Source organism: Protopterus annectens, chromosome 10.part0 (assembly GCF_019279795.1).
Source record: "Protopterus annectens isolate FY-2018-M chromosome 10.part0, PAN1.0, whole genome shotgun sequence".
In the NCBI taxonomy this organism is placed as follows: Eukaryota; Metazoa; Chordata; order Ceratodontiformes; family Protopteridae; genus Protopterus; species Protopterus annectens.
The window spans coordinates 1148582298-1148594900 of NC_056744.1; the positions used below are offsets into that span (position 1 = coordinate 1148582298).

General features: G+C 38.2%; 1 protein-coding gene across 1 annotated transcript in view; it reads left to right on the forward strand.

Moving 5' to 3' along the window:
* The window catches only part of LOC122813522 (carboxyl-terminal PDZ ligand of neuronal nitric oxide synthase protein-like), a 2813298-nt gene that overhangs the window by 526450 nt on the left and 2274245 nt on the right, over positions 1 to 12603 (forward strand). Inside the window, exon 2 of the mRNA XM_044085881.1 lies at positions 760 to 831. Within this exon, the coding sequence (XP_043941816.1) occupies positions 760 to 831 (72 nt within the window). The remainder of the gene's footprint in view (positions 1 to 759; positions 832 to 12603) is intronic.

Below are 12603 nucleotides of genomic sequence, written 5' to 3' on the forward strand. Positions count from 1 at the left end.
GGGGATGTTGTCTTCTGGACAGTAATTCCCAATGTAGGTTGCCAAATTATAGGTTAAGTACTTTGAATTTTTTATGCTCTTGGCGTTTTTCTCACAATGCATGATCGAAAAGCCTGCTTTTGCTGCCTCTGATCCCATAGGAATGTCTCTGTTGGAATTAATTTTTGTTGGGAGTTTAGTATCCATAAAATGTTTTAATAAACTGAGATCAACGTATGATTGCAGTTGAACTAAATTTGTAATCCTTATCCATTTTAGGGATAACATGATATATGTCCAATATTTCTAGGTCTCAATAAGCAAGCTTTCTACATGCAACAGTCCATTATGACTGGCTCCATTTTGTCGTAGGTACAAGCATATTTACTTGACCAGAGAAAGGAGATTGTCATGAAATACTTCAGTATTGCCTCAGACACAAGCAAGTGGTCATCTGAGCAGACCACCTAGCTGGTAACCTGTCCGCCTAGCTGGTTAACAATGAATAATCATGAAATACAGTTTCATGATGTGCAGAAAGGGTCCCTTTTTCAGTCTTCTCCATTGTTAGCTGTGAGAAAAAGAACATATTGCTGGAGTATATGTTTCCCGAGAAGACTATTTTTAAGTCTTGGAAATTGCCATGCTTTTGTGTTTGATTGGGTTCTCCTGTGTGTATTTTGTAACTTTGTTTTTATTTTACTGTTTATTTTGATAATATAGGTGTATGATAAAAGCTTTATAGAAATTCTTTATCTTTACCTTCTTTTCAATTTTTAGTATATTGGCAGCTTGGATGTCCCCAGACCAAACAACAGAGTTGAAATTGTTGCAGCAATGAGGAGAATAAGGGTGAGTCACCTTTTATTTTCTACGAAAGACTGGAATGTAGTGGGACATGCTTGCAGCAAAAGTAAACCTGTAAAAAAGTAATCATCTGAAGCAAGCTTTGTTTTTGCTATGGTATTTAAGCAAGGCAACCAGGCGTGATGCTTTATAACTGTTGCATTGTTAATACTTTATCAGAAGTGCAGATTGCAGCAAATAAGTCGATAAATATTAGTCTATTGCACAGTAAACAAAGATTTATTTTTAATGATTTCATACATTGATATGCAAAAAAGTAAGTTGCCCAAGCATGCACTTGCCCTGTTATGTCCTTTCATAAGATCCAAATACTAATTGTTTCAAGGCACAGACAAATGAGAAGCTTAGAAAGGAATTTCTTCTTCTTTTGTATGAAAGCATCAGATGTTTTAAATCTGTAAGATATTGGACCAAGGTTATTTATAGGTACAAATGAGAATGCGTTTGAGTTTTCTGCATAGCTCACTCAAAATTAGTGATTTTCCTGTTCTAAACAGCATTTTCACTACTTTTTGTCTATGCAGGTTACTTTTTGTCTGTTATGCTAAGTTGCTGTCTAGTGACTTAATCATTTGTAAACTACAGCTGCAATTTAAAATTTTATGATTTGCTTATGCAGGCACAATCATTTTAAGGTAACACTTTCTCAGGCACAAGTTACATTAGTGATAATGGTAGAAGTACTACTTACTGGTTCTTTTTCCTCAACCCAGTTTTAAAAAGGGCAGTGCTCTTTCCATCTGTATAATCATAAATAGAGTTAGCTTGGAGGAGCCTAGTTATTTAAATAGCAAAATGCATAGCAAATGTATGTAAAATTGCAAAATTTTGCAAGGTACTGATCTTGTCAGACAGCTGGCATCACTTAAAGCAGTCATTGTTCACAACTTTCAGGAGAGAATAAAGGATGTGGCAGTTTGCCACAAACAAAGCAAATGTACTGGAGAGCCATTATATCTTCAAGATAAACGCCACAGTAAGTCAAGAAATGTAAAATGTGTAGTTTTTTGTGAAAAAATAGACTATTGAGTTGCTTGCAGTTTGATATATTGCCAGAAAACATTTCATAAGGTTAGCAGGGTCAGCCAGCAGACCAGAAACATGATCAAGGAAAACAACTTCTGCAGCATAGCCCTTGTAGCCAGTAGAATGCTGATTATATTGACATTCCTATCCTGGCTTTACCATCAGATACAGCAAGTTTTAAATATGAACACCGTGTTATGTAATTAGCACCATCTGATTCTGAATTACAGCTTTTGACCAGTTCCTTTATGATTGGTAAAGCAAAGGCACTAGTCTCGTTGCAGTGAAATATGTTGCTGAAATTCAGTGCAAAGTCACACTGATATCCACTAGCCAGAGAGAAATAAAAAGGGATATGTGTATTCATGTTAGATGTGCTTGGAAAAAAAAAGACGGAGTTAAAATAAGCTGTAAATCCTGGACTGATAGCATAAAGTAACTGCAAAGGATTTGTAATCATTTCGTAAGTAACTGATAATGCAGTGGACTGTTACAGTAAATTCTAGGAAAACTTAAAGATGCCTCGGGAGTTTTCTGCACCTTTCTAATCCTCTGAACTTGATAGGAAAAAAAATACAGGCAGCTATGAAGTTGGAATAGGACAATCAACAGTATTGTTTTTCTCACAGTATTAATTCTCACTGAAACAATCTGAAATGTGTTTATCCCCTCTGGGTCGTTTTGTGCATGTGATGTAATACATATCACATTTTGGCTGCTGCATAGTGCCACTGCAATACGTTTTTCCCTTTTGAATGTGGAAGGGATGATGTGAAACTGTTGCTCCATAAGAAGCATGTAAGTGTAACGTATTTGACAAAGCTTCAAGTAAAATAACAAACCAGTAATGACACAGCAAGAGACCCAGAAAACTCATAGGGCAATGCTCCTAGGGTAAGAACTACAAATCTTGTAAATGCAACTGTGGCAGTGCGGTTAAGTAAAGAAAGGCATTGAGTGTAGTGATGTCTGCCATAGTTCATAATACAGTTGAAATGCCCCATAGTGGCAGTTATAACAGTGACATATAGTACTCTAGTTCGTACAGCTACAAAGATGAGAAATCAAGCCTCAGAAGAGACATTCACTAACAGTGCAGTGACAGAAGTAGCCTTTGTCCTTTTAGTGCGGCAGTTGTCATATCCTTTGTTTTGTTGTTGCTGAAGATGTTATTTTAGGTCCTGTTTAACTGTTTGTTTTCCCAAGGGATTTAACATTAGCATGGTGCTGTTACAGAGCACACAAAGCAAAGATTTTAATATTTTATGACTAGCCTTTTTACAAATTTTGGGGAACATTAAAAAGTAGGTTGTATGGAATCTCAGGGCCCTTACTGACATGTGCTGAGTGTTGAATCTAGCCAGTTTGTGACATTGCTTTTCAAACAGAACTTATTGGGTGTGGATGTCCAGAGTGCTGCAACATACTTCTTCAGTTTCTGCCAGCCAAGACTGTTAGTGTTGATGCAACAGTGAGTGTGTTTAGTCTTATGTCTGCTGGGCTTTGCAACATTATTGTAGAAGGACCCCAGTCTCTGTAAGCTCGCAGTGTGTCAGCTGGATGGTAGTGGATTGATAGAGAAGTACTGTAAAAAGAACAGATTAAGGAGTCCTATTTCTGACCTCAGAGCTGACGATTGCCATGTTTTTGTACAGGGGCATTAGCTTCCTTTTGGTTCCAGGCATAATAGTGTTGAGGTTGGTGGAGAAAAAAAGGCCTGCATTAGTATCAGCTCTTCGATACCTAATAATCATTTACCACTTCAACTGTCTTTCGGCTTTTCCCGGTTAGGGGTCGCCACAGCAGAACTCCGGTCCGCTAATGATTGGCAGTAGATTTTTACGTGCTGGCTTGCCGGGCCTAATGCACAACCTTCAACGAAGGAACGCCCATTCACACATGTCAACACACCGAAGACGCTCTAACTGAGAATCGAAGTGCAACGTCTAACTGTGAGGCGACAATGCTACCGCAGCACCACCACCACAGTATCCAATCATTTACCACTTCAACAAATGTGGATAATTCAGCATTTAAGAAGACGTATCGGTCTACAAGAGTCATGCCCCAAATCTGTGCTGTTTGTTTTTGTTTAAAACTAATTTGTTGGAAGGTTGGCATAATGGTTAAGGTCAAGGCAAACAGAACACAGCTCTGGATAAAGTGCCCCTGATAAGCAAAATAACAAATCCAATGAAAAAACTCCAGAGGCACACCACAACAAATGGAGCCGACTTGATGAAAACCTTTTTATTCACACAAAGAGCACAGAACAATGGCCAGTAAGTGCTTTCACATTTCTCTGAACTCTTCTTCAGACTTAAAAAGTACTCCTTCTATAGTACATCAATATAAAGGCAGGTTTAACCAGCTTGCACCAATCAAAATCATCCCATTACATTATTAATTAGTGCAGTAATCAAAAATCAGTGAAATCATCTCTGCCTAGTAATGCTTAGATTACTGAAGAATGTAGTGTGTCATCACATAACAATGCATATAGAAAGCATATGCAAATGTGTACATGCAATACAAATATATATATATATATATATATATATATATATATATATATATATATATATATAGATAGATATACACACACACACACACATACATATACTAACTAATAAAATGTGCATAGAAAATATATATAACAAGATACAACCATTGACATATAAAATATGGGCATTCATATAAATGTCCTACATCTAAAAACATGTTTATTCTAACCATTTAACATTCATAATGTCAGTAAAATTTAATTACCATAAAAATCTACTGTTCCATATAAAAACTACTATTCCATAAAAACATCATACTCGTGTATATATAAAAACATGTATTCATACTTGTGTGCCAAGGTGTTTGTGTAGGGTATCACTATCCTATTGATATTGCCAGTACCTCTGGTTCCATTAGTCTCTATTCCTCTTAATGTATGGTTTACCTGTGGTGTCCCTTCTGGTCACAATCTCATCATGAATATCATCAGTTTCATAGGTATGCTGCCCTCTCTCCTTAAATTCATTCTCTAAACTGTCTAACCTGAGCTGAAACACAGAATCTTCACTGGTGAGCCTGGAGGCCCTTAGGGCCTGACCTTTAACTATATTCCGATAGATGTGTGAAGGGTGCATGCTTGTGCGATGTAATAATGCATTCTTCCTACAAGTCTTCCTAAACATCTTTGTCTTTATCCCTTCATCTTGTTTACATACTAACACATCTAGAAATTCTCTCTCTTTACTGGACCAATTCCCTGTAAAAGAGAGAAAAGTGGCAGTGCCATTTATATACTCTATGAAACTTTTTAAACTATCCTCATCACCCCTCCAAACCAAAAAAACATCATCTACAAAGTGTTTGTAGTATTTGATCTGAGTTGTGTACTGTGTATTCTGCATCACATAGGTATCCTCCCAATATGCCATTACCAAATTGACATAAGAATTGGTGCACGGAGTCCCCATCGCTACACCTTTCAATTGTAAAAAATAGTTGTCATCATATATAAAGACATTGTTTTTAAATATAACATCCATGAGCATTGCACATCTAATGATCAAATCTCTTGGCATACTTTTCTCTATCAGGAACAACCTCATATATTCAACACCTGTTTCATTTGGTATACTAGTAAACAATGAGGTGACATCTAAAATATCTAACAAATCTGAGGATATATCTCCTCCTGTTGTCACATACTTTGTCAGAGTTTCCAAGAAATGCTGAGTATCTCTAATCACTGTTGTTGTCGTATCGACTACCTGTCTTAATTGCTTCTCAACATAAATGGATACAGACTCTGTTAGCCATCCTTTACTTGAGACAATGGGTCTCACAGCAGGATTTAGTAAGCATTTGTGTACCTTAGGTAGTCCCCTTATAACTGGAATCACAGGTTTCTCGATCAAAAAATACTTGCAGCTCAAAATCTATAACATTACGTATAAACATATATAATTTGCTATGTACATCTTTTATAATCATGTCTAACTGCACAGCATTCAAATTCTGATAGGTCCCTTGCTCTCCCAATAGATCACTCAGTTTACTTGCATAAACATTTCTATCTATAAGAATAATAGCTCCGCCTTTATAGGCGGGTCTAATAACAATTCCTTCATTGTCTTGAAGAGTCTTGAGTGCTTCTCTGTCCCTGACATTCAAATTGTAAAAAACATCTTTCCTATCAGCTCTACCTCTCTCCAGTTAAGTTCAGTAAGTCCCTGTCACAAGCTTTCTCAAAAACCTCTAACAAGGAATGTAACTGGTGTATAAAAGTGGATGGTTTTCTAAAACATGTAGTTACATTACTCACATTATCACCATATAACATGTTTAAGCTGACTTTCCTTGTGAATAATTTAATGTCCAACATTAATTCAGTACAATCAATGCTCTTGGCTGGGATAAACAAAAGTCCTTTATCTAAAAGTTCCCTTTCTGTTTCATTTAGAACATAACTGGAAAGATTAATCGCCAAGTCCGACTCACCGGTCACAAAATCTTTATCTGGAACTCCAGCCTGTCTTCCGACGACTTGCATTTCCTCATCCTCGATTGAGGGCTCCATGCTTGATTCTGAAATGCTCGGAAGGGCAACTGAAAAGGACAAAACGGAGTCGTAACATCTGACATTGTCGCCATCTCCTGTATTGGTTTCTCCTTTCTGTGAACATTCTGGACAATGGAAATGTGTCTATTTTCACCTCGAGAGCCTTTTCCTGTACATTCTGTAGACCCAAAAGCACGTCCGTTTACATCAATGCTCTCCTCTCTCTCACTGACGTTGGGTGAATCAGCTGACGTAGTGGGTGGTGAGGTCGCTGCTCGTGATTGGTTGATGTTTGTGGGTTGGCCGGAATCTCTGCCTCTCATTGGTTCCCATGGCCACGAGAAGACATTCCCCTTTTGAAAGTCCAAAAAGTTTCTCTCGAGTTTCTTCTTTTTCGCCTGCATTAATTTGTTTTCAAGTAGTGCTAAGTGTGTACTTATTTCTAACGAAAAATCATTCATTTCGATCACTGAGAGGGCAGTCGCTAGTTCTTGCTGTGTCCTAGTTGCTTCATCCATAATCCCTCTCTCAATGTCCATATACTGCTCAATGAGGAACTGCGTATAACCACAGCTTGTTTCAATATTTAGTTGTTGCCATTTAATTAGCAACTCTGGATATGTGTTGCCGAAAGTTGGCATCTTTAAAATTTGCAGACCTCTAGGTACTACCTTAAAGCAGAGGCAAGCCTCCATGTGCTTCCTCTGCCATTGTGTATGTTTAAGCTTATCCAAAGTGTTTTCCAGCTTCCTGGTAAGTTGTATCACATTTATGTTGTGCACAGTGTTATTACCTTGATCAGCTTTAGCCGTTAATTCAGTCCTGGTCAATTTCAGTAATGGACTAGTCTCTGCTTTCAAAAGTCTTAAAAAAGACACATCCTCTTTCTTTTATGAGTTTTCTCCCAAAGTGGAGTTCAATAGTTTAAACCCTGTGGAAATGGTCTCTACTTTCATGTTCCTTAGCTGAAATCCAATACACAAACAGTCAAGGCAAACAGAACACAGCTCTGGATGAAGTGCCTCTGATAAGCAAAAAACAAATCTAGTGCAAAAAAACTCCAGAGGCACACCACGACAAATGGAGCCGTCCTGAGGAAAACCTTTTTATTCACACAAAGAGCACAGAACAATGGCCAGTAAGTGCTTTCAGAGTTCTGTGAAAGCTTCTTCAGACTTAAAAAGTACTCCTTCTATAGTACATCAATATAAAGGCAGGTTTAACCAGCTTGCACCAATCAAAATCATCCCATTACATCGTTAATTAGTGCAGTAATCAAAAATCAATGAAATCATCTCTGCCTAGTAATGCTTACAATATTGAAAAATGCAGTGTGTCGTGGTGTGCCTCTGGAGTTTTTTTCATTGGATAATGGTTAAGGTGTTTACCTTCCAAACGCAAGGTGCAGGATTTGCTTCTCACAGAATGTAATTGGCTAGGCTTAAAATAGCCTACAGTGGCAATTAGCCGGGTCTATATTATAAAACCGAAAACTTTAAATTCCAAATACATCTACATCGACACATAAAGGTCAATGTACAAAAACAAAAAAAATACGTAATCAGCGAAAATGAAAATGCTGAATGTATTTGCTTGGCAGCGCAATCGTTGGGATGAGGAAATGTATCCTTTTCCCCACTGTAGTGTGGTCTTGAAATTGGTATATTTAAGTAGGGGGTGTGTGGGGGGGTGCAGGGTGTGTAAATCTAATTTTATTTAGTTAGTTTGAGTGTACCTGCATGGCGCTGTTGGGTGACGAAATACGTTCAGTGTTTTCCTTTTCGCCGATTACGTATTTCGCTGTTTTTGTGCATCACCTTTATGTGTCAGTGTAGATGTATTCTGTATTTAGAGTTTCGGGTTTATAATATAGACCCCAGTTAGCCTAGTACTAATCTATGAATGAACCTATAAGTATAAGTAAGAAGTAATACATTGTTTGGGGGTTGGGAGTTGGCATAATGGTTAAAGTGCTCACCTTATAAAGGTACAGGGTTTGATTCTTACCTTTGATTTAGGAAGTTTGGCTAGGCTTAAAATGGCCCATAAGAGCAGATAGCCTAGTACTACCCTATGAACCTGTGAATACTTCAGTTCCACTGGAACTGAGTACAAGGACAGACTACTAGTTCTGCAATGTTCTGATGTCTTTTTAGAGGCTGAACAAGATGGTCTGGAGACCTTGGATAAATAGAAAAGCACAGTTATAAGCATGTGGGATGAGCTTGTTTCTGTTTAGTTATTTTTTATCTTACATCTTTGTAAACAAATTGTGCCAGGTTCCTAAATAGTTGCAATTTTATATTTGAAGAGTCCCAATACTTTCAAAATGGCCAAAGCAGAGTTCTGAAATGAGACAGCACTAGAAATAATATAGTTAATGCAGTCCATTTATGGCAGTATACTTTGAAGGAAAGTGGATGTTTAGGAAAATATACAGATCCGTGCTGTTTGTCTTTGTTTAAAATTAATTTTAAAGCCTTAAGAACACTGCAAAGGAAAGCTGCAGTGTGATTTTGTACAGCTTTACACATTTTATAAATTTTACACACTACACAAGTTTACTGGAAACCATTATTGCTGGCTTTGTGTAGTGTTTGCATTTTTTTCTGAAAAAATATTTATTTTTTTTAAATTCCTGCCCTCCCCTTTCTATACCCTAAGTGAGCTTTTTTGAGGCACTTTCAAGAAATGACGCTTTGGGTAGAAGGTACACTTCAAGTTATGCTACCCAGATCCGTGTCTTGCCAGGCCATCTGCATTTGCACTACTGGCTCCAGTCTGGTGGTGGATTGTTATGTTATAGGACTGTAATCACAGACTTTAACTGAAAAGCTTACCATTTTGCCATGTGACTCTCTGTAACCACTTTATGGGGTTTTGATCAGTAAATAATTTGATTTTTGTTTAGCATATAGGTAAGGCTGAAGCTATAATGGACTCCACTCCTGTGCCATCCATACGAGTCCTCTAAACATACTCCTGAAATGAAGGATATAGTCAACAACAGAATCATTTTTTAAATGAAATTCTCCCTGTCTATCAACACAAATTAAATCTGGGGTTCCTCCCAACCTGTGGCCTTAAAGTAGCTCAGTTGCCAAAAATAAAAATTGTGACTTCAAGGGACACCTTTTCGTATGCAAAGAGGAGATGGGTCATGTACTTATTCCAATCAAGTTTTTAAAATGGTTTGTGAATGCTTTCAGCATGTTCTTAAGGGTATAGTTAAATCTCTTATCCAACCATTTGTTTGTGGATTCTTTTTTAACTGCTTTACCTCATAACATTTTCTCAAACAGAACAGCATGTCTGATGAGAAATTAGCATTTCTTCCTCAGTAATTCCTGGGGGAAACCTACCATTCTGAAATTTTTAACAGTTCATTTGTTATCATTTTTGCCTCATTAGAGGACATCACCACCAACTTATGGTACGTAGTAGTATCGCCTGCCACTAAAAGATATAACTCTTAACCTGTGATGTTTTGGGTAGGAAGAGGCCTCACAATATCCAAGGCTACCCTCTGATTTTTTTTTTCCTTGACAGGCAGAAACACCAAAGCAAAGCTGTTTTAGCTTTGCCTTATGTGCATCTTACAGTGCTCTGTCACATCTTGTTTTTCAGTATCTGGCCAATGTAAATTTTGTATAAGCTTCTTTTTTCCATTTCAGGCCTGAATGACCACAAAAGGAAACATCATGGCCAGAAATGCCCATTTGTTCATAGGTTGGTACTAGGCTATCGGCCCTAGGGCCTATACAAGCCTAGCCATAACAATTCTCTGGCTATTTCTTCCCACACTATTTACTTCCCTGGACCCCTGTCTAGCAGAGTGGCTGACATGATCCCCGGGGTGAATTTCCTTTCTCCCATCCAGTCGTCAAGGTTCCTTTTGAAGAGGGCCAAGGAGATGCTCTGCTTGACATGTAAGGGCAGTCTATTCCAGAGTCTGGGGAGTCTCTGAGTCAGGAACCTATCCCTCCAGCATGTTTTGTTATTGTGATGACAAGGTTTAGATCCCTGGAGCGTGTGGCTCTGAGGGATTGGCCCTTGTTGGCCCTTTTCACATCTATCTGCTACACTTCTTCCTCTATCCCCCTTAAGATGTCAAATGTTGTCATTGAGGGTCTGAATCCTCTTTGGGAAACTCTGTCAAGTACTGTAGGAGCTGTGCCCATCCCGTGCTCCTTTTCTGTGATCTTCTTCACCTCTTCTACAAAATTAAGTCTAGTATCACTTGACAACTGTGGTTCACATTTAGGCTTGCTACTACCACTTACCTTTTTCCTGAAGTATCCCCTACCAAAGAAAGTCCAGTTCCTTTATGCAGCTATGGCTTGTTTTTCAGGCTTATTGCTACTATCCTTTTCTTTCCTAAAAGTATCCACATCACCAGTCTGGGATAGTGGTGTTAGCACTGGTTGAGACTCTTCCCTGATGTCTTTTCAATGCACTTTCCTTCATGTCTGGCTGTGTTTGCAATGCCATTCACACAAGGCAGTGAATTATAAAAATGGTTTTCTGTTAAAATATCTGCAGGGATATCATAAAACACTATCCCTTTTGTTTTTTCTGCCCCACGTCCCAGTCCAAGTGAATTCTGACCAAAATAACTTAAAAAGTTAACACAGGCAGAACCCAACATCTTATTTACTGCTTAACTGAGGGGGTTGAAAATGTCAGTTATTTCCTCTTATCTTTGTGATGCTGATTGCAAATACATTTACATGTCGTAATAAAATTATCAAATTCATGCCCATCTTTATACTGAAGAAACTGTTTATTGCTGGCCTTGACATCTAGGACTGAGTTTTGCCCTTGCTGCTCACATGTATTTGCTGAAAAGTGAGCAGTTCTTTTTTCCACTGTTGCATCTTCTCTCCCTCCTGTGCCTTATCATGATAATTCCTTTCCTTCACTGTAGCTTTATGCTCTCATTTTGTTCTGCTACTTTGATCTCCAGACATTTCATCCCTCACTTCAGTTTGTGAACATTTTTAGATAATTTGGGGATACACTGAGTTTTTTTTTTTTTTTTGCATGCTCTGCACGTAACATCTGCTATCAGGCTGTCTTTAGGTTCACTGTCTTTAGGTTCAGTCAACTGGAATTTCTCCTACATCCATGGCAGCTATTGTCTCATCCTCGATCATACTGACGTGTGGGATTTCCTTCAATTTTCATTTCTTTCATGTCGGCCATGACAGTGTGATCTGAATATATTTCAGACCCTTCAGACCGTCAGCAAAGTAGGCCATTTTTATGTTGTTTTTTTCTTCTGCTCTTCTGTTCCAAAAGTTCTCTGACCAAGAGCCCCACTATACTTCTTTAAGAAGAGCTGGGCAGGCCATTATGTATTTGGATTTCCAGGTCTGTTCCTTCTCTTAAAAATGATCTTCAGCCTTATCTCCTTAGCAGGCTGCTGCTTGAGGTTCAGGATACTGAACCCACCCTCATTGTGTCCCGTTTTGCTTCTGCCTTCAATTATCATAGACGAACTGTGGAATACATTGCTATTTGTCAAAGAATACATCCCCAGATGGCTCAGCCTTCCAGAATGAGAGTAGTTTAGTGAGGTAGAAAAGGAAGTCTCTCCCTTTTGGTTCCAGAGAGCTAAATTTGGATGAGTAAGATCTGTTGTGCTGATCTCTTAGTCTCCCCAATATTTGTATCATAGTGTATAGATATCTCATTGGGTAATTCTTCGGAGGATTAATTATTTAGAGAGGTGTTCAGTTTAATGAGAGAGCATTTTAAGTGGGGCTGAAGTAAGGTATTAGACTCCTGCAAGACATGTCCAAGCTTTTTGGGGATTGAAGAACCCAAGACAGTGGCTGTATTGCCTATGTGTCAGACCTTTGTATATACTTTTGAAATGGTATCTCTAGAACTACATTCTCAGTACTCAGCCCTTAAAGCCTGATTGATTTTGCAAGGTGCAAGTTACCTGTAACAGTATGGTGGATGCTGTAGTAGATTCCATGGAAGTGACTAGAAGATCTAAATTGGCTCCATAGCACTAGAGAGGTTTGACAAAAAGTATATACTGCTCTGACCTTCCCTTTAGGACTATAAATTATCAGATTTGCATAATTAGATGTCAAGGGGATACACTTAAGCAAATAGCAGAAGATCTGTAGTGAGTCTGTTTTGAATGGATTTCCAGA